The 23,856-nt window shown below is 40.6% G+C and overlaps 1 protein-coding gene across 1 annotated transcript in view; it reads right to left on the bottom strand.

Annotated features, from left to right (window-relative positions):
* The window catches only part of LOC125463607 (growth factor receptor-bound protein 2), a 178,581-nt gene that overhangs the window by 45,512 nt on the left and 109,213 nt on the right, over nt 1-23,856 (bottom strand). Inside the window, exon 2 of the mRNA XM_048555089.2 lies at nt 9,759-9,856. Coding sequence (XP_048411046.1) covers nt 9,759-9,856 — 98 coding nt within the window. The remainder of the gene's footprint in view (nt 1-9,758; nt 9,857-23,856) is intronic.

Here is a 23,856-nt window from a genome sequence, read left to right as displayed (position 1 = left end):
CACTGCTGAAAGCCTATCCTTCACTGACTGACACCCCCAAAAAAAAAACAGATCCGTAGGCATTTTGTGGAAATTTCCCTGATTGAAACACTAGTGACATTTGGGGACATTTCTAGGATAGGTGAAGGAAGATGCAGCATTCAGCATAACAGCAGGTTTAAAGGACCAAGCAGCTTTAGAAGCATAGAACAGATTAACTAGAGCAAACTTTGAGCACTTTTTAACCAAACACACCCAAAATTTATATCAAATTAAGATAACACCTGACAGCTTGAAGAAAACTTGTCAGCGTGCACAAGTTTTTTATTGACAAATCCAATCCAGTTAAAACATCTCGCTTTTCATACCCTTTTTATTCTTATTTGTTTCAACTTGTGAATTTCCTGCTGGGGAGACACTTCTTTAAAGTATTTATGCAGATGCAGCAGATGATTAAGAAGGAAAATAGTATACTGGCCTTCAGAGCAAGAGGATTCGAGAAAGAGATGTACGGGACTGTGGTGAGACCACAACTGGAATATTGTGATCCCCTTATCTGGGGAAAGATGTTCTAGCTGGAAAAGTTTCCCACACTGATTCCTGGCACTGCAGGACTGACATTTAAAGAGAGCCTGGATCAATTATGACTATTCATTGGAGTTTAGAAGAATGAGGATATCCCAGAGATATCTTTTTAAAACAAAAGTTCTAACTGGGAGAGACAGAGTAGACACAGGATGGCCAGGGAGTCAAGAACATGAGAGCCACAGTTCAATGCTGCAAGGTCAGGATGAGAGGTGACTTGTTAGAGGTGTACAAAATGATGAGAGGATAGAGTGGACAGCCAGAGACTTTTTCCTAGGATGAAGGTTGCTATTATGAGGGGGCATAGTCTCAAAGTGAGTGGAGGGAGACATTAGAGGTAGGTTCTCCACTCAGAGTGGCAGGGTCGTGGAATGCATTGTCAGAGAGGATAGTGGAGTCTGCCTCATTAGGAGCATTTAAGCGGCTATTAGATAGGCATATGGATGACAGTATAAGGTAGGGGTGGAGGTTAGATAGACCTTAGGTTTAGGGGTGAAGTTCGGCACAGTATAGTGGGCCGAAAGGCCTGTACTGTGCTGTACTGTTCTATGTTAATGGATCTTCTCTTCACCACACCTGGCAGCTCACTGAGCACCTCTCAACTTCTTCCACACCCAACTTGGTCGAAAGAAAGAGTGCCTTTCATAACATCAAAATAACCCAACATCCTCCTCAGCCATTTTTTAAACAAGTATTTCATGGGGTTTGAGCCATGCCAACTAAGCAAGATTTATTGTCTGTTCCTAACTGTCCTGTAGGAAGTGGTGGTGAGTTGTCTTCTTGAATTACTACACAATGCAGTTTGGGAGGGAATTCCAGCATTTTGACCCAGCAGGAGTGAAGGAATGATGATACAGTTTCAAGTCAGGAGAAAACAAAATGCCAGCAGGTGTATAATGCAGGAAAATACAAACTTGTCCACTTTGGCTAAAATAATAAATGAACAGATTATTTAAATGAAAGGAGAATCCAGATCTTAGTAATACAGAGAGACCTGGGAGTCCTGGTATGTGATTCACAAAATGGTAGTATGCAGATGCAACAAGTGATTAGGAACACAAATGAAATGCTGGTGACTCTAGTTAAGGGGAATGGAATACAAATGTAGGAAGTGCTGGGTTTTGGTGAGATCATATCTGCAGTATGGTGTACAGAGTTTTACTCTACATACTTAAAAAGATGTTATGTTATTACATCTGAAGCATCTAATTCTTGGGATCAAAAGGTTGATTTATGATCTAGGAGACTGTTTAAAAAATAGGAATCTCCCCTTTAAAACTGGGATGAGGAGAGTTTCAATTTCTTTAAAGAAGTTGGACAGTGAAGACATGAGAGAGAAGGGAATGGAAGGATCTGATGACAGATTTAAGATGGAAGGAGGCTCAAGTGGAACATAAACACTGCACTGACTATTTGGGCCAAATGGCCCGTTACTATACTATCTATTCAATACATGTAGCACCTCTGAATTTCCAAGGAATATGCTATTTTACTGCATAACCCTCAATTTGGAACTGTGCCTTCAAGACTGTGGCTTTGGTCAAAACAGAAGGTACAAGGAAGTCATAAGTTTAAAAATAGAAAACTGCTTTACCAAATCAAAGAAAATCCAACAGCAGACAGAGAGAGCTTTGCACAAGTTGGTCTCTTATTCAGGAATATCTATAGCAAAAAGAAGTATATCTTGCATCATACAACCTCCAGAAAACAAATTATATCAAAACTTATCTGAAAACTGAGTTTTGATTCCTTACAACTAAGGCTGGTTTGCAGCAAATACCCTGTAAAATTTTGGGTCTGGGCGATCAACATCAGGAGCAAAAAAAAGTGACATTATCTGTACATCAAAAATAAAGTTTTATCCTAACTCTCCTGTTACAGCTCATTACGAGTAACCAAAGTTTCAAATTAAAGCCCATGGCTAATAAACAAACAGTTATAACTCAGTGCTAGCAACCAGACTTTCTTAAACCTTGTTCTTCGTAATTTATGTCAAAGTCCATTGCTAGTAACCCAAATCTTCCATTAAAGCCTGTTGCTAATAATCTGACTTTCTTGTTAAAACTCATTATTAGTCAACCAACTTTCACGTTCAAGCCCATTATTAACAAGCTAACTTTCTTGTTAAAGCTCATTGCTAGTAATGCAACTCTTCAGTTATAGCTTGCTTCACACGATCAGAGTCCACTGTGAATAGTGTGACTTTCTCATTAAAGCTAAATACTGGTAGCTGGTCTTTGGTTTTCATTTTTACAGTCTCTTTAGCACAGTAGCATGTTCCAAGGCTCCATGGATGTGCTAGCTCACAAAGATGACCAAAATCTTAGTCAATGGGGGTAAGTTTTGATGTGTGTCTTAAAAGGAGAAGAAATGTAGAAATAGAGAGCTAAACGTATTTAGGAAGAGGATTCCAGAACTTGTGGCTTAAGCTGTTTGGAGACATGGTGGCAAATGAAAATTGGCAATATACAAACGTGGTCAGAATCAGCGCAGCATAATGATTCCAAGATTTTATGTGAGAGAAGCAGCCACAGGTTAAAAAGGAACTAAGCCATGAGTCGTGAATATGAGAATGAACTTTTTAAAAACTGCACTGTCAGACTGGACTAATACAGATCAGTGAGCACAAGGGATGGGTCGGGGGAATTGGCACAAGACAGGATTTGGGAGCAGAGTTTTGCATGAGTTTATTTTATCTTATAATCACAGAACGCAGAACCACCACAGCATGGAAGTAGACTATTCAGCCCAACAAGTCTACACTGAACCTCAGAAGAGCACCCCACACAGATCCTCCCCTTACCCTATACTTGTAACCCTGCATTTCCCATGGTTAACCCACCTAGCCCACACATTCCTGGACACTACAGGCAGTTTAGCATGGCCAATTTACCTAACCAGCACATCTCTGGATTGTGGGAGGAAACCAGCACAGACACAGGGAGAACGTGCAAACTCTACACTGACTGTCACCTGAGGCTGGAATCAAACCCAGGTCCATGGTGCTGTGAGGCAGCAATGCTAACTACTGAGCCACCATGCCACCCGTGTAATGTGTGCTGGCGATGTGGCAGACTGATCAACAGAATATTGGAATTGTCCAATCTAGAGTCAAAAGATTAAGGCTTCAGGACAAATTGTTGAAATTTGTTGCTTTGTAGTACAAAACATGTGCATTGCTGAAAAGCTTACTGATAAATGGGGGGGGGGGGAAGAGAGATCTTCGGGATATGGAACAGTGTAGAGTTAAAGCTTTTCAACTTGCACTCATTAGGAGATACATAAAAATGTCAAATTGCAAAAGGAGAAACAGTTATTTGGCATGAGAAACAGTGCTGACTGATTGATTGAGGCATTACAATGGAGAATGCACCATGCTAATTCTTTTGATAATTCAAAAAGATTTCATACCTAGGCTTGTTCCTTTTTCTTGCAAACGGCAGACCAAGAGTATAAATATATCTAATTTGCAGTGAGTCACAATGTGAACAGAACTGATAATCACACATTGGCCGTTAGTGTAATTCTTAACACAGTCACGATTGCTCAGCGAGCACTGTTCAATCATGGATTATATTTAACTTTAAAAATTATGCCCCAAATTTTGTGAACATGAACTTGTTGAGAACAGCGGGAACATGCTATTTAGTATGACTACCCTTAGGCTGTTCATAATAGAAGACTAGACTAAGATACAGTCCAGTGAACGTGGCTCTATCTTTAAATTACACAGATGGGGATTCAATGAGCCAACAGTGAACTTAATGGGGGAAAAACTCAAAAAATGATCATTTATGGTATTCGGTGACTTTCAAAACATTAAGGGATTCTTAAAAAGAATCAGCCATAGGAACTTGAACTAGTTAACTCTTACTCAAAATGTTTATTTCAGCTTGTTTCCATTTTACTGGTTACTCAGCAAACCAATTTTTCTCTAATCACTGGGGCTGGATGGTTGGAACCCTAGGAATCTCTCAAGTTAACAAACCTGTAGTTTTGAATAACAGACTGCTCATACCCTTATGGATGAAGAATTCAACCCCTTATTCAGTGAGCGTTAAAGATCAAGATTGCCCTTAAGGTCAAGTTCACTAGTAGTGCAAGGGGATTTATAATGATGGAAAGATTGTCTTGGTTTGCTCCTAGTTGCTTGAGCAAACCCTACTAGAAATATGCATGCACAGACGTTAGGCAAGAATACAAAACCAATCCATAGTGATGACTATCAATGCTACAGGATGATACACTTAGGTCACTCCAATCTGAAACAATATTGTAGCAAACTCACTCCTGTGGAACGGGGTGTTATTGAAAAAGGAAATAAATTCTTGCACGAAATAATGTGAGCTACTACCTTGAAATTTGGATAGACTAGCCAGAAAAACTAGAAATCAACTAATTCTGTCTAAACGTTAGGATGAATACTAAATTGGGGTCACTGAGTAATTTTAATATACCTATGTGCTTTTAATCTGCATTCACCAGAGAACTGCTCAGACTAGTAACTGCAGTGCTGGTTTAATAATCTGAAGAACTTGAGCTTAAATCCCACCATGGCACATTGAGAATTTGAGGAGATGTAAACTATTTAAATTCCATGAGTTGCCATCAGAGAATCATTACCTGCTGCACTGACCTGGACGCACTGGATTTAAACTTTTCAAGAAAAGTTAGGACTGTGAAGCCAATTTGTCACATGGCACCACAACTGTATAAACTATACTTACAGTATCTGGATGTGAAACAGAATTTCAACTTAAAGGAGGTTAACAAGACAAGCCAGTGCTCAACGAACAGGAGAATATTAGGAATCTCAGAGGAACAGTGCTTGCCCACAGATCCCGGAAGGAGGCAGGGCGGGTTAAAAAGATACTAAAGAGTCATACAGAACACTTGCCTTTATCAATGGAGGCACAGATTATAACAGCAGGGAGGTTATATTGGCGCTGTAAAAGGACTGAGGTACCGCATGCGTTCCGATCACTGCAAAATTGGAAAAACAAGAGTGCACTGAAATGGGTGCAGAGGAGATTCATCAAGATGTTGCTTGGGATAGAACATTTAACTTCAAAAACAGTCTGGATGAGCTTGGGTTATTTCCGTTGGTGGTGGTGGTGCAAGGAGCACCTGACAGGAGTGTATACGCTTATGAGGGGTATGGACAAGGTGGATAAAAAGCAGCTGTTCCCCTGAACTGAAGGGTCAATAACAAAGAAGCATCATTTTAAGGTGAAATGTGGAAGGTTTCGAGAGGACTAGAGGAATGATGTTTTTCATCCAGAGGGTGATAGTCTGGAATGCACTACTTGGGAGGCTAGTATCTGCACAGAAGGCAGTAGTGCATTTTTGGCAGTATATACTCAATCAGCCAAAGGGCTTCTTCTGTACTGTATGATTCTACGATTCGATGAATGATGCTCCTTTCCAGTGAAGGTCTTACAGGGTAATTTTCCCTGAGTGTAGCATTTCATAGCAGACACAGTGGGCTGTAAGCCTAGGATTTCCATTGACTCTAATCAAGGTATTAATGGAGACTATCTTGATGAAGTCTACCCTAGCCCATTGCCTTCCAATCAGTGCATGGCATCAGCTACACTACGCAGTGTTACTGTCCTTGATAGATGGTGCCGCTACCTTATATTTATATATACATATATAGGAAAGATAATGTAATATAATTCTGAAGGTCTGTTTATCTTAACTGATGATGGGGCTTCACTGACCTGTTCAACTGATTGCAACTGAAATATTGTGAAAAGCAATAGCTGCAGATTTTCTACAGATGTTAAACTATGTGTATGCAAGACACAAAGAAAACCTTGAACATTTTTCTGAAAACGTGAAATGCATATAGCACCACAAGTACCATGTGGCCAACAACATGGTGCAACGGGGTTCTTATAAACACAACCACAGGATTACACCAAACTCACTGGGAAAACATGAGTGCACAAAGAGTAAACAGGCCTTCCCTGTGCAAATATCAATGCACATAGCACAACACTATCCTGTGTAGATATTGCCCCATTTCGCACTGAATAAACTCTGTGCTCTGCTCTCTCCAGGGTAGGCGAGTCATTTAATGCCAATCTCCATGAAAAAAGTAAGTTAAGGCCATAGCACCTCTCAATCAAGCTTGATATTGTCCAATTTAGGTTTGAAAAGATCCTACTAATATGATCCTAACATTTTACTTGCTCAAATGATCTGAGGCACAGTGAATTTCAATGCATGAATGAATGAGTTACAATGGAGCTCTGTGATCTGACTGGCCTGCTGCTACGGAACTGCAACCATATTTACTAAATACAGAACAGATGCAGATGATAAAGCTCCAAGCTCCCATTTCCTCACTGAGCAACCTAAGCCAGACCTTCCTCAATATTGAAGCTGTAGACAGCCGTCCTGACAACTCCGAGAGCAAGTGATTCCCAGAATTAGAATGGCCCCAACTTCTGACTGATGGACTAGTGCAAGCAAAGGGGTCAGTGTAGGTGCCTGGAGGAGGAAATTAAAATATCCAGTTCAGTAGGGGGCAGAATTATAATCTTGTAGTTGGGCTGAAACACATTGTTGTGGTAGTTTAGAAAAGTCTACTCCAGATGAGAAATTTGTCAAGTGGTGTATATTTCATTTCATTACCTTCACAGGCACAAATAAAAACTAAAAGAATTAGGAATCTGGACATTTGGCATGACAGATTGAAGTTTCAGTGCCTGAAGATACGTGCTGTTTGTCTGCTGCTAAAGATCTGGATTTGGAATTAGAGAAGGATATACTGAACCTTGTAGAGGGCAGTGGACTGTAAAGAGGAGGAAACAATCATTTAAAATACATACACTTTATACAGGTTGGTAAAACAATACAAATGGGGTTTGTTATAACACCACGTGGGCTACACACAGAATCCCAGAAGTCTTGAGCACAGTAGGTCACTCAGGCTCTCATGCCTGCACCAGCTTTTCAAATTAGCATTACCTAGTGCCAACCTCCTGCGTTCACAAAATCCCTATAATGTGCCCCCACAACTGTACATAGTACTCCGGCTGAAGTCCAATAAGTATCTTATGCAACTTCAAAATCATCTCTTTGCTCTTGTACTCAGTGCCTTTATTAATAAAACTGAGGATACTGTATGATTTACTTACTGCTCTCTCCACCTTTCCTGTCACCTTCAGTGATCTTTGTATATATACACCTAGGTCCCTCTGCTCCTGTATCCTCTTTAGAATTGTAACCCCCATTCTGCACTGTCTTTTGACGCTTTTCTTACCAAAATGTATTCCCTCGTACTTCTATACAATGAACGCCATCTGCCACATATTCATCCACTCCAACTAGTGTATGCTCTCTGGAGTTCTACACTTGGACACTCTGGATATTAACATTGCTAATTTTGGGTAGGGGTGGGGTAGAATAGAGTTATCCAGTAGACGTAGAAGGCTACAATGACATCACATGCACTAATTTTAGCAGAAAGTACAATCCAGTAATCACCCGAAGTAGGCAGACATTTCACATCTGTGTATTTATTGAGATAACAAGGTGTGGAGCTGGATGAACACAACAAGACAAGGAGCATCAGCATCTTCGGATTTCTGAAGAAGGGTTCAGACTCAAAACGTCAGCTTTCCTGCTACTCTGATGCTGCTTGGTCTGCAGTGTTCATCCAACTCTATATCTTGTTGTCTCAGATTCTCCAGCATCAGTAGTTCCTACTATCTGTGCATTTATTGAACTATCTACAATTCCATCACCAGTGGTGTAAACAAATCTCAACAATCACAGACATGTTGCTTTCTTTCCTACCATTTTACCAAACACAAAAAGATTAAAGTCACACACGTACACCATGCAAAAAAAGTGTATGAGGAGTTCAATTATCCGTTGATTTATTAATCAAATATATCTGGACACAGCATTACTTGGCTAATAGAAAGATTGGGGGTGGGTCAGGGACAGGGAAAGAGAAAGAGGAAGAGAGAGTGATGTGGGGGAAGCATCTCAGAATTAGTACTATGCCAGGTTAAAAGCAAATCCAGGAGAGTAATATCCTTGCCAAGGTTTGTCTCTTAAACACAGAGCTGCAGATGACCTACCAATTGAGCTGCTGAAATGGGAGATTAATGCTCACTAGGGAAGCAAGGGTTCGCTGTAATCTGGAGAATAGATAACGAATCAACATCACAAAGGAATCACTACAGTAACTTAATGGTGCATTCTTACCGAGCCAAATGGCAACTCCTCTTGTTCCCGTCAGCGAAAACAGATTTATGCCAACTTTTCCCACAGGATCTGTTTCTGATCTCAGCTGATATTACTCTCATCAAAGTCCATGCTCATCACTGACTGCTTCCAGTGGGAGTGGGTTCAGTAACTGGACGGCATATATTTAAAGTGGTTTGTTAAAGAACCAGAGGTCACGCAAGGAAATCCTCTTTTGCAGGGATGTATTAGAATGTGGACTGTGCTGCCAAATGCTAGCCAATGGGATTAGATTAATTCAGGATATCTGATCAGCATGGATGTGTTGGACCAAAGGGTCCGTTTCCATATTGCACAGTTTTATGACTCTGAGCTAGTAAAATTTGTCCCGAAGACAGGACTTTTGAAGGGGGCGGATAGAGGAATTGGAGGAGAGGGTGGAGGAAGAGAATAGGGGAGGCAGAAATACAGGTCAAAAATCACTGGATTGCTAATTCAGAGCCCCAGGCTCATATTCTGGGGACAGGAAGAATCCTGAGGAATGACAAATGAAGAAGTTACAATTCAAGGACATGTGGAATTAAAAGATAGCAAATAATCTAAAGACAATTAAAAGATAGTCTGGTAGCAGTCATCTAACTGTTGTCAACTGTTATAAAGACATCTTGCTTCCTAGGGAAGGGAATCGGTCATCTTTACCAAGTATAATCTGAAGTCACAACCAGAAATGAGGTCACTCAATTGTACAACTGCCGCTCTAAGTACTTCCCCAGCACCTCTCCAATGAAATATAGAAACAACATTTAAGAAAACAGCTTGGAACATTGCCCTACAGAAATTAAGTAAAGCCATCTCCAATCTGGAACATTGTATGGTAGGCACTTTACAAAATTCATACTGTGCCAGCGAATGCCATCCCAAGATCACAAAAACCCAATGCTACCCCTGTCGTTAGTGTCGGGCAATACTGGGGAAACAATTTCACTTACGGGTGTGGTTTCATTTCGATATAGTTCTTGGGGATGAAGCCATCTTTTCCGTTCAGCTCAGCCTTGTACCAGTTCTGGTCACATTCCTCATTTAAAACCTACAGAGATAACACAGACAAGTTACAATGGCAAAAAGCAGATATATTATAGCATGCAAAACTTGCTTCATTTTATTTGAAATAAGGTTTCAGTAAAAAGTGAAAATGAAAGGATCAAAAGAGGCAGTCAAGGGGGTCTTGGATAAGCTTTTGAAGAGGCCTTGCTTGAAGGCAAAACTCAGCTCAGACATGGAAGTTTCTTTCTTAACTAATTCCTAATTAATAAAAGTTTTTGTACTGTCCTGTTATTTCCAGCATTTTTTAAATAAGGAAACCATAGCTATTCACAGCATTCCAGCTGTGTTCTATCTTAGTACCTTACATGATTTTAGCATTTTTATACCCTATTCCCCTTCATATTAGGGCCAACATTCCATTTGCCTTGCCTATTATCCAATGAATTCGGAGTGTACGCTTTAAGATTCATGCACTAGGTCCCTGAAACCCGGATGCTGCAGCTGCCTAATGCTTTTCCCTATTTAAATAATATTGAGCTCTTCTATTTCTCCAGCCAAAGTGCAAAACCTCACTTCTCCCACACTGTTTCCATATGTCAACATTTTGACCAAACACATCAACCTTAATGGTACACAATGAACCTTCAAATCCATATAGGCTGTAGGATTTTAGCCCATTGATATTAAGGTTGGCATCCAGTTGTGGCTTTAATAAGAGACTAACAGATGCTTGCATCCATGTTTCTGCTTCATCAGTGGCTGCAAAATGATCTTCCCTATTCTTACAACATGTAGCCTATTGTGACTGAGATCAGCAAGAATCATCTCCCACACACAAGCCATTTTGAAAATTAACTTCTCGAATTCTTGAAGTCTTGAATAAATCAGCAAGTCTGACTCCTTTTTCACTGCTGCTCATATCCAAGGTGATCATGATTGATATATCAGACTGACTACTTTGATAAAGGTCTTATGTAAAACAGGTCAATTTATCTGCTGTGGTGCCAACCATCCTGCAATATTTTATGAGTACTTGGAAGAGATCAGTGGCCTGAAATGTTACCTGCTCTCTCTTCACAATTATGTCCAACCTGTTGAGTATTACCAGTGCTATTCATTATAGTTTAGACTTCCAGAACCTGCATTGCACTGTTGTGATGCTGCAGTGCTATTTACTCTCGATCAGGGTTTGATATTCCCTCTTCATCAGTACAGTACACTACAGTATAGCAGACATAGTGACAAAAACCTGAAACCAGTTTGAAGGATAAACAGTGTTCATTTAGAAGAATGATTCACATCTATCGGAGTAGCAACACAGTTTAGGAGACCCATGGCAAACCTGGCAATATTGTACCCAGTGTTATACCAAGACAGACCTGCATCCATCAGCAATATACCCTCTAGATTCTGACATTCCATGAATCATGATTGATGTGCTAATGTGGATCACAGCACTGACTTCCAGTTCTAGAAGTTACTGCCACCCACGGACCTTGGAGTTCCATGCAGAAGTAAATTAGAAGGAATGCTGCCCACCAATGCCATGCCCCAATGTTACAGCACATCACAACTGACCCCATCCGTACTGCACACGAGTGCAACAGTGCAGCTTCCCATCAGTACTGCACCCCAGATGCACAGTGAAACTTGTCCCCACCAACTGTGCAGCCTGACGTTGCACAATTTAATACTGAGAAGAGAAACAAGTTTTGCAAAAGACACAATCTAAAAACTATTTGTACCCTACATCACAGGTACCATTGTACAACTAATGCAATTCACTCCACGCGATATCAAGAAATGGCCAGAGGCTCTGGATACTGCAAAGTCTATAGGCCCTGATAACGTTCCAGGAACAGCACTGAAGACTTGTATGCTAGACCTGTTGTACCATCAGCCAAGCTGTTCTAGTACAGCTACAACACTGACATTCACCTGACAAGATGGAAAATTGCCCAGATGCACCTTGCACACAAAAAGCAGACAAATCCAAACCAGTCAATTTTCACTCCATCAGACTAGCCCCAAAGATCAGTCAAATGACGGAAGGAATTGTTGACAGTGTTATCAAACTGCACTTGCAAATCAGTAACCAGCTCAGTGGCACTCAGTTCTGGCTCCGTCACGGCCACCTGGCTTCTGACCTCAATACAGCCTTGGCTCAAACATGGACAATGAACTGACATCTAGCGGCTTGGGGTGGGAGGAAGGGATGGGCGAGAGGAAGAACAGGTGAGAGGAAGAACAGGTTAGGGAGGCAGAGACAGGCTGGGCTGGTTTTGGGATGCAGTGGGTGGATGTGAAGAGCTGGGCTGATGCAGTGGGGGGAGGGGACGAACTGGGCTGGTTTTGGGATGTGGTCGGGGAAGGGGAGATTTTGAAGCTGGTGAAGTCCACATTGATATCAGTGGGCTGCAGGGTTCCCAAGCGGAATATGAGTTGCTGTTCCTGCAACCTTCGGGTGGCATCACTGTGGCACTGCAGGAGGCCCATGATGGACATGTCGTCTGTGGAATGGGAGGGGGAGTGGAAATGGTTCGCGACTGGGAGGTGCAGTTGTTTATTGTGAACCGAGCGGAGGTTTGTACCCAGTGTGGCTTCCTCTACATTGGGGAAACCAAGGCTTGGGGACCGCTTTGCAGAACACCTCCGCTCGGTTTGCAATAAACAACTGCACCTCCCAGTCGCGAACCATTCCCACTCCCCTCCCATTCTTTAGATGACATGTCCATTATGGGCCTCCTGCACTGCCACAATGATGCCACCCGAAGGTTGCAGGAACAGCAACTCATATTCCGCTTGGGAACCCTGCAGCCCAATGATATCAATGTGGACTTCACAAGCTTCAAAATCTCCCCTTCCCCCACCGCATCCCAAAACCAGCCCAGTTTGTCCCCTCCCCCCACTGCACCACACAACCAGCCCAGCTCTTCCCCTCTACCCACTGCATCCCAAAACCAGTCCAACCTGTCTCTGCCTCCCTAACCTGTTCTTCCTCTCACCCATCCCTTCCTCCCACACCAAGCCGCACCTCCATCTCCTACCTACCAACCTCATCCCACCTCCTTGACCTGTCAGTCTTCCCTGGACTGACCTATCCCCTCCCTACCTCCCCACCTATACTCTCCTCTCCACCTATCTTCTTTTCTCTCCATCTTCGGTCCGCCTCCCCCTCTCTCCCTATTTATTCCAGAACCCTCACCCCAACCCCCTCTCTGAAGAAAGGTCTAGGCCCGAAACGTCAGCTTTTGTGCTCCTGTGATGCTGCTGGGCCTGCTGTGTTCATCCAGCCTCACATTTTATTATCCACCTATTTTCAGTTACTTCACCGATGTCCTTCCTATTATAACGCAGAAGTAGTCATGTTTGCTGATGCTTGCAAAATGTTCAACACCATTCATGACTTCGCAGATGCTGAAAGAGTGAGTATCCATACGCAGAAAAGAACATGGGCAAAATCCTACGTCATGCTGATAAATGGCAAATAAACCACTCCACACAAATGCTAGGCAATGATCATTTTCAATAAGAGACTCTTAACAAATCTACAGAATGTAACCAGTAAAGTTGATATGGGGGAGCCAGTGGAGGTGGTTTACTTTGATTTTCAACACGCTTTTGATGAGCTCCCACATAAGGGATTACATGTAAAATTAAAGTGAAGATATTCACATGAATACAGAACTGGCTGGCAGTCAAGAAACAAAGCAGGAATGAACAGATCTTTTTCCAAGTGGTGGACAGTGACATGTAGGAATCAGTGCTTGGACCCTGAGTATACACAATAGATATTCATATTTTAGATGGTGGAACTAAATGTCATATCTCCAAGTTTTCAGATGAGTCAAGCTGGGTGGGAATGAGAGCTGAGAAATGTGTTCGAGGTTATTCACTTTGCTCGCGAAACAGGAAGGTAGATTACCTGAATGGCGACAGATTGGGAAAAAGGATGGACAAGATTTGTGTATCCCTGAAAACTATTCACTGAAATCAAGTATATAGATGTGGGTCAAGGAGGCAAATGGGATATGGGCCTTCGTAGTGAATGGATTCAAATAAAGGAGCAGAGATGTTTTGCTGCAATTGTACAAGGCCTTGCTAAAACCACACCCAGCATACTGCATGCATTGGTCTCCTAAGGTACAGAGTGCAGCAACAGCTTACCACGCTGATGCCTGGTATGGCTGAAGTATGAAGAGAAGCTGGATTGGTTAGGATTATATTCCCTTTGGTTTTAAAAATTAAAGGGGATGTCTCAGAAACCTATAGAATTCTGATAGGATGAGAAATGCAGGATGGTCCTGATGACTAAGATTCCAGAACCAGAGTTATAGTCTAAGGATATGAAGTAGGCTATTGACGCCTGAGATGAGGGGAAATTTCAGCCTGAGTAGTGAGTCTGTAGAGAATTCTCTGTAACAGAAAGAGATTGAGGCCAAAATATTAAGTGATTTCAAGGAGGAATTGGATAAAATTCTTAGGGTTAAAGTGATCAAAGGGAATGGGGAAAAAGCATGAATAGGCTATTGACTGAATGATCAGCTTTGTTCACATTGAAGTGGAACAGGCATGAAGACCTACTTCCGGCTTCTATTTTCTACATTTTTATCTTTTCTGACATTCAATGGTATTACTATTGCTGATACTTTCACTATCAACAACCTTGGAGGTGGGAGGTTACCTTTGACCAGAACAGCTAGGACCAATTACTTAAATACATGCTTACAAGGGCTTGGAATCCATACATTGCCTACTTTTTGAAAAAAATGTATCAGTCTCTCACCAGATCACAACATATACGTGGCAAAAGGGTCGGTGACTGCAACGTCAAACTAATATCACATGTTTAAAATAATCCCCAACATCTGACAAAGGAATAGCAAGGGTGAACAAAGGAAGGAGATGAGGGAAATGATGGAGATCAATCTCATTCGGAGATTTGACCCCACAAACTCTGCAGTGCGAGGCAACACTGTTGGTGACACTGACTTAAATATGTATGTTAAACCGGAGTTACACGTGCCCTCTGAGATGGATTCCGAGACAGATCCTATCGTGTTACAAGATCACAAGAACTAGCAGCAGTAGGCAGCAATTCAGCTCCTCGAGCCTGCTCTGTCATTCAATAAAATCATGGCTGATCACATCTCAGCCTCGACTCCACTTATTCTAGAGGACTGTTTTTGGAAGTATCCTACCCAACAGCTATCCCTCAATCAACACCACAGACTATCTGATCATTAGCACATTACTGTTGAAAGGTTCTTGCAGCATACAAATTGATGGACACATTTCTTCCATCACTAAAATGCAAAATAAACTGTTCTTCATTTGGCCATATACTGCTTAGAATATCTTGAGGTTACAAGAATTGCCAGACAGATGCACATCTTTCTCATTTTCTTGCACAATTTTTTTTGCACATTTTTTTCTATACTGACCCACACGAAATAACGGTTGTCACTTTTACTCATGTGCTTCTGTCTCTGAAAGGTCAAGTAAGTCAGGGAATAAGGGAGTGAGTATATAAACATAAGAACAGATATAGAAAACTCAAACTTACATCTACAAAAAAAAATCTGTCTGTCTCTATGGGACTCCAAGCCATCGGAGGGTAGTAGGTTGGTGGTAATTTGAAGGACAACTTTTCAGAGTGAAGTCAGCTTAACTAACAATCTTCTCAATTGGTGCACTAGGATTACTGCATTATATATCCAACAAACTGAAACAAGTTATATATTGTTATTATTTTAATCTAATTTATTTTAGAGTTTGGATTTTGAACAGGTGGTATGTGGGCTTTGGTGGGCGTTTATGAAAATGTTGAATTATTAACTTGTCAGGCTTTCTCAAGTCCTTATTTATTTTAAACCAGTATGAAAGAATTACTTCTTTGAGTGTAATAGGAATTTGTTACATTAGGAGAGTTTTACAAGTGTAAAGAGTAAATACTAAAAGGCATTAGCTTGCCTTCCATTACGGATTGATTTTCTTTTGCCTGGGGAAACATCCATAGCTTAAAAACTGTCTGTACGGAGTTTGCACATTCTCCACGTGTCTGCGCAGGTTTCCTCCGGGTGTACTGGTTTCCTCCCACAGTCCAAAAACTTGCAGGCTAGGTGGATTGGCTATGCTAAATTGCCCGTAGTATTCAGGGGTGTGTAGGTTATAGGGGGATGGGTCTGGGTGGGGTATATCAAGGGGCGGTGTAAACTTGTTGGGCCGAAGGGCCTGTTTCCGCACTGTAGGGAATCTAATCTAATCTAAAAAGCTTTTGGGTTCAGTCTGCAGAAATGCATTTGAAGTCACATATATGAAACAGTTTCTCTCAGAGAGAAAGTTAGTTCAGAAAAGTTAGGAAATAGATTATCTTGGTGTAAAATTTTAATTTGAATGTTCCAGACCAAAAGCGTTTGGTTAGAACCTTGAAGGGGTTATGTGAAGCTGAGGAAAGCTCAGCCGTGCAAATACTTAAGGAAGAGGCTATCAGACTCCTAACTGAAACCTATAGATACAATACAGAAGGGAGTTTCATCTGGTTTTGAGTCTTCTAAAAGAATGCTTTTAGGAGAAATTGAATATTGCATTGTTACTATGTTTTGAAACATCTAAAATTGAGAGAGATGTAAATTAACTTGGTTTATTCTAACTTAAATGAACAAAATCAAACAAGATTTCAGTCTCGGATTTGATCTGCTCAGTAGTCACATCAGCTGGATTCATAATATACAGGAAGCAACATAAAACCTGTAGGTAGTGACTAGAATTGACAGTACTCCATAGGGAACTACAAATAATCAGAACAAGGAGTTGAATATTAACAGAGCCATGGCAACTGGAGACTTTGAAAACAAGCTACATTACGTTCTATGTAATTACTGAATATTTGATCATTGTCAATTTGATAACTTGACAATTCAAGAGAAATGAACAGGAACAGTTCAGTCATGGAGAATCTCCTTATCAGAAGTCCTTCCCAGGTACAGCTTAGAAACTTGAACAGAGAAAATCCTTTTTGCCTGAAACTTAAATATGAATCACAAAAATCCAAGCATCAACAAATGAACCACCCTTACTTGTTGAGTGACTAATTAAAGTGCTCCCACTGATATCTAAGCAAACTGCTTACCCGATGCAGTTTACAGATAAATATTTCATAGTAGTCACATTGTTATGTTTACCAGTAAACATTAGTCATTATAGAGACTCCACTGTCGGCCAGTCCTGAACTACATAGGTGCGATGTGTCAAGGGTGTACACGCTACTGCAACATCTAGGAGGAAGGCACAATAATCTTCCAACAGAGATGGCAGCTTGTTTGGAGGGTAGATCAGTTTGGACCTTCAGAAAGTTCAAGTTACCACAACTGAAGTGCTGCTCTCAACTAATGAAAAGCAAAGCATAATGGAAAATAAGATGTTAAAATATTCCAAAATCCTCTAATACTCTCAAGTCTGAATAAAAAACACGAATAAGATATATGATTATACAAAGCCAGAAATGCTCCCACAATCTGGGTAACATTCTACTAAATAATTTAATATAAAAAATTAACTTAGAGTCAAGATTGATGGCTTAGTCTTCCATCTGCAGAGAAAGCCTGGACTACAGGAAGTAGTTCACTTGATTCATATCAACTCAAACATAAATGGACAAAAAACAGAGAAGGCAGGGCAAACTCTTCAGTCCTCGTGCATGCAATACTGCAACGTGAACAGTGAAGATGAAAATTTAGTAGAGTTACAACCTGAACAAATTTGAGTTCCATTCATGTTGTAGAATGAATTAGGCACTTATGATGTGCATTTCCAATACCAATCGAGTCAGGGCTGTGTTAAAGGTGATGAAAGATGCTGCAGACATAGAACAACACTGTTCAAATGTACACCCGCAAAAAAAACTTGCTTTAGCATCATTTTTATTTTCCACGTTGAGGACATTTTTTCAAGGTCAACTTCACAGAAATCACGGAATCCATAAATCTGCATGCAGATAGTGCACCTCATCTGAAAAATGTTACCACTGATAGCACAATACTCCCCCATTGTCTTACCCTCAACTGTGTGCTCAAGTATTCAGTCTTTGGGGTAGGGCATCATTCAGGGAACAAGAGACATGTTGATGAGTTACAACTGACAACATTAACGCATGAAATAGAACATTCATCTGTTAGCATCACAGAGACTGAGCAACAATCCCCTCAATTTTCCCCTCCAAGCCAAACGCCATCCTAATTTGGAACTACATTAGCATTTCATCACGGTTGCTGGGTCAAAATCCTAGAAATCTCTCCCTAACAGCATGGTGGGTGTGCCTACATCACAAGGACTGCAACTAGGCAGTAGCTCACCACCACCCTTTTCACCAGCATAATTAGTGAGGGGCAATAAATGTTGACCTTGCAGGTGATGCTCACAATCTGTGTACAAATATTGAAACAAAATTTGGGAGGTTGCAATGTCATGGTAATGTTACTGAAATATCATTCCAGAGGTCTAGGCTAATGCTAGAACTAGGTTCAAATCCCACCATGGCAGCAGGTGAAATTCAAATTCAATTAATACAGTTGGAATATTTAAAGCTAGTCTCAGTAATGATGATGATAACTAGAATCAATTGTTGTAACAATCCATCTAGCTCACTAATGTCCTTTAGGGAAGGAAATCTATCATCCTTGCCCATTCTGGCCTACATGCAACTCCAGAACAACAGCAATGTGCTTGACCTTTTACTGCCCTCTGAAATGGCTAGCAAAATATGCAGTTCAAGGTCAATTAGAGACAGGCAATAAATACTGCAACCACATCCCATGAAATTTTAAAGAAAAACCCAATTTGAACGCATGAGACATTCTATTTCCCTATACCAGAAAACCTTGCTGAGTGTCATAACAGATTTAACGATCTGCTGTCAGATACAGAAGTGAGAAAGCTGGATCCTGTGTCCAGTGGGTGCATTCAAGTGACCACAAAGAAGAGAGATTCAGCCCAATATTCAGTGCTGCACAACATCTGAAATGAGGTCACACAGTTCAGACAGCATTGTAATACTATACCAACAACTCATCTAGCCTCACCTCACTGTTTAATTACAGACCTTTTGCTTCAGCAGGGAGCTGCACTAAAAGACTGGTGTAATGCTTAAAGTGGTGCAATTTTAGACGTGCTGTTCTATGGACAAGACATAAAACCGAGGCTATGCCATCCTTTTCAAGCAAAGATAAGGGATTCCCAAGGCATTAATGGAAGTGGTATGACGGTTTCAGTGTCACAGCCCATTTCTCCCACAACAAATTTGCAAAACAAGTCAAATGGACTTTTAACAGTTAAACTGTTTATAAACATTAAATGCAGGGACATTTCAGTGAGTAATTAAATCTTGGTGGATCATATTAGTCAAAATAAACTTGACTAGTTAACACGCTGGTGCATTCCTATTAGTAACATTAGCCCAAAATGTTAAATCAAAAAGTGATTTTATAGTCTGGTACATTTCTGACACTAAGTACCTGAAATCCAAGTTCTAAGAGCATCCAGAATAAGTCTTTATTTGGTTTGCTTTATTTCTCCTTGAAACTAATAAGTTATACTTTCTAGCATTCTCTCAATTACTTAAACAGAACATTTACTCCTCTTAAATTCAAGTAAATTTGTAAAAAAAGGAAAAGGCAACAGGAAATGGAATATCAAGTGAGGTTGGTCTAAAAATAAATTTTGAAAGAGGAGGGGGGGCTGGCCATACATCAGGAGGTTAGATTTAAGCAGAGAACTAATCATTCTGAAGCCAAGTCAGTCTTGCTCAATACGATAAAAATCACCAGGGATGTCGCAGAGGAAACACTGCACAAAACATCCTTCCTCAAATGGATGAGTCTACATTAAACTGACAAACAATGGAGCAAACCTCACACTCATCGCAGTTCGAACATCCCAGCAGCAAACTGTTGGGATGAAGGGCAAAAATAAAATCTCATCTACAAAGACATAAAAGGTAACTTCCTATATTTCGCTCAGTCCAGCCTTCCCTTCTTTGCCGAGACACAAGTCTGCTGGGATTGTTTTGTCATAAGTGGAGCTCTGGAATGTCAAAATGCATGCATAACTTGAATTCAAAGACAAATGGGTGTCCTCTCTCTGTAATGAAGGAACTTCAAATAAAGAGGCGGAGCTTGGACCAATTTAAAAAGTCAATCTTTGCACTCTTCTCCTTTTAAAAGAACTCAATTATAGACAGATTTAATTCTTACACCTTCTTTTGTCAATTAGGACCAATGACATCTTGGAAAACATAGACCATTTTCCATAACTTGGAAGCTTCCTCTCGAGGAGATCCACTGAGACTGCAGTCATAGGCTGCAGTAATGCCTATGATTCTGCACACTTTGAAGACTTGGATAACCTTCTGCAACTACCTCAAAGCTTTGGCAAAGTACCACCAGTGGCGCGTTTAAAAGAATCTCCAAATCTTTTAGTAACAAAGATAGTTCAACAATGGCATCCTTTTCCAAGCCAATATGTACATGATACTAAATTCTCATTGCAACTGCTTTACTCAAAACTCAGGCAGAGTAGAAGATTCCCAGGAGGATAGCTCTAACGCCTTAGTGATGTTGTCAAAGGATTCCAGAAAAGCTAGACATGGTCACTGACCCATGTGAATCCCTGACTAATATCCTAACAAAATGGAGGCCACTATTTGGTAAGGGACCAAATGCATTGAGAGACTTCACTGGGTATGTAGGAAGTAAAGTCAATGTGGCAGAAGAGCACACAAACCTTCAAACTTTCTTTTCCCAACTCTTCAAGTATCGTCTGATCCACGTGGTAAAGACTGCAGAGTATGCTTTGAACTTAGAGACCTCAGAATCCATCAAACCCAAGTGGAAGAAGATCATGCTCTGTCTCAGAAGGACAATGCAGCACTCCATTTGAAGAAGGCATCCTTCACATCAAGGTTTAAAAATCAGGCACCCTATTAGTTATAGTTGCTATTTGAGACCTTGCTGCATGCTATACATCAAAAGGCCTTAAGGCACATAAGATTAAAAACACGCTTTTGTAAAGGTACTTTCACAATTAAGCCATCATAAAACACTGTGCAGACAATTTACTTTTACAACTAAGTGTATAAAATACTGTAGCTAATTTGAAAACAGCAAAGTGCCAAAGAAGAATAATAAAATAATGACCAGAAGTTTAACGTTGACCTAAGTGAGGGACAATACTAGATCAGATACAGTCCAATATGTAAAAGTTCAAATCCACTCACTGGATCAAATTGGAAGAGAGCCTAGAGCTGTGATGGAGGCAAGGGTTTAGAGTGCTCCTGTACATAAATAATTAAAAATAAATTCACAGGCATAAGTAATAGGAGAACCTAACAGAATAATTGTCTCCATCTCAACGGGACTGGAGCTCAAAAGGTGAGCAAGTCATCCTTCAGGTATACAGTGCTTTCAGTGGATTTGACTCTGGGAACTGCACCTCAGATGGCAAATTCAAAGCAATTCAATAACTTACTTGCTCAATGGCTCTAAACGTAACAGTAAAAACTTCAAGGATAGTTTAGGATTTCAGGAATTGTGCAGTGAATTGAGATGGGCTGGACTGCTCTGTGGAGAGCCAGTACGGATTTGTTTGGTGAAATGGCTGTCTTCTATTTCACAAATGGCCATGTCCACAGTTGAAATATTTGATAAAATAATCAGCACATGGTTAATTATGTTCAAAAATTCAAAATATTGATTATGATTTAAACAATAAGAATATTCAACTTTACATGTTCAACGGATGGAGAGGTGAAATGTTTGGATGATATAGCATAAAGACAGTGCTTTAGATCTGGTAGCATTCACAGGGTTAAAGCATAGAGTCTGAATAGAAGTGACAAAATTAAAGGAATGTTTGGCAGTAGATGGTCCGAGGTAGGGTTGGAGACTGAAACAGGTAGCTTTAATGAAACTGTTCAATGGTTGGAAACTCAGTTTGGGATACAAAAGTTAAATCCACTCAATTCAGAATTTTTTGCTTTGATGATAGCCAAGTTTCAGAATACAATAACCAGGAGCCAGAGTAGGCAATTCAACACAGTCTGCTCCACCATTTGTTTGATTGTAGCTGACATCATCTTGGCCTCAACTCCACTTTCCTGTCCACTCTCCATAACCTTTCAACCCTTTACAAATTAGAAATTTGTATCTTCTCAAATTCACTCAATGATCCATTGTCTACCACACACTGGGGTACTGAATTCCACAGATGCACAACCTTTTTTTAAAAAAATGTACTAAAGGTATTTGTAACTAACCCGTAAATGCTAGATAGCTCAATTTCATATGGCTCATCATACTCAAGCCAGCAGAAGAAAAAGGGGTCACATAGCAGCTCAGTGGTTAGTACTACTGCCTCACAGCAGCAGGGACATGGGCTCAATTCTAGCCTTAGGTGAATGTGTGTGGAGTTTGCATGTTCTCCCTGTATTTGCATGGGTTTCCTCCAGATGGTCCAGGGTTAGAGGGATAAGGGGAGTGTGTGGACTCAATGGGCTGAATGATCTGCATCCACACGGAAGGGATTCTAAGTAATTTCTCATTAGCTTTAAATCTGCTAATCCTGATGCTAAAACTATGACCTCTTGTTCTAGACTAACAAGAAAACAGCCTCTCCATATCTACTTCATATATCTCAATTAGATCTCCTCGCATTCTTCTAAACTCAAAGTACAGGTTTAAATTGCTCAATCTTTCTTCCGAAGATAAATTCATCTTGAATCAATTTAGTGAACCTCCTCTGAACTGCCTCCAATTTAACCACACCCCTCCTCAAACAAGAGGATCAAATTGTAAGCAATACTCCAGTTGCAGTCTCATGAATGCCTTGAGAGTTTGACATGATTGTGTTTTTTTTTAAAATTCATTCAAAGATGTAGGTGACACTGACTAGGACAGCATATACTGCCTATTCCCAGCTGCCAACAGGGCAATGAAGAATCATCCATATTGCTGTAGGTCTGGAATCACTTTTGGGGCCAGACCAAGTAAGGATGGTAGTTTCCTTCTCTAAAGGGATTAGTGAACCAGATAGATTTTTCTCTTAATGCGAATTCCATCATCTGCAATGATGAGATTTGAAGCCAGATATTCAGAACCCTGGGTTTATGGATTAGTAGTGATAATACCATCAGGCCATTACCTTTCTTTTTGGCTTAGGATGTGTGGTGGGTTGGATCTCCAGGTGAAGTTCAAAAATGCACCATGCACATAATGATTTTGAGATCTCCCCACACATCTTTTGTCTCAGAGCAACATGTCCCTCAAGTACAAGGCAAGGGCATCCCACATTCAGTACCTAAAAATATACCAAGTTACAAATCACAGTCGATAAGAAGGTAGAGTTTACGAGTATCTTTCTGGTTACATAGGGAGAAGCCTAATGTATGGTACCCAATCACTAGCGATAGCTTAAGTGCACAAGCGAAAACAAAAACAGGTTGTCTATGATAAATATAACAAGGTGTAGAGCTGGATGAACCCTGCAGGACAAGCAGCAGAGGAGCAGGAAGGCTGGCATTTTGGACCTAGACCGTTCTTCAGAAAAAAACTGTCTACGAGTTACCCCATAAAGCAGTTTGCAAAAATTCAAAGTGCCATCTCAATTATCGTCATTTATGGTAAGATTTCCAAGTGGAACAGGAATGTGGCCAATAATATGGGAAATAACTGGGTAAATGGGGAAAACAGCAAATTTTATATCATTGTTCATTGCATTGCTTCAAATTATACTGTCTGCCAAGGTTGATGTACCAGAACAAACAAGTGCCCAAAGGCCTTTGATCATCTGCACTGGTCTAGACCAGCAGTTCCTTCAAACCATGGGGGTGACCAATGAGACGTTATTTCACTCCACAGGACTATTCTGGGATGCTAATGCATGGTGCCATGTTAAATTGATTTCAAATTAAAACAAAGACAAAAATTTTGAAATGAGTTCATAATCTTTAACAAAAGTGAAAGTGAAAGAAAGCAAAAAGTTGCCACAGTT

Source organism: Stegostoma tigrinum, chromosome 22 (genome assembly GCF_030684315.1).
Source record: "Stegostoma tigrinum isolate sSteTig4 chromosome 22, sSteTig4.hap1, whole genome shotgun sequence".
Taxonomy (NCBI): domain Eukaryota; kingdom Metazoa; phylum Chordata; class Chondrichthyes; order Orectolobiformes; family Stegostomatidae; genus Stegostoma; species Stegostoma tigrinum.
This window is presented reverse-complemented; position numbering and strand designations above follow the sequence as displayed.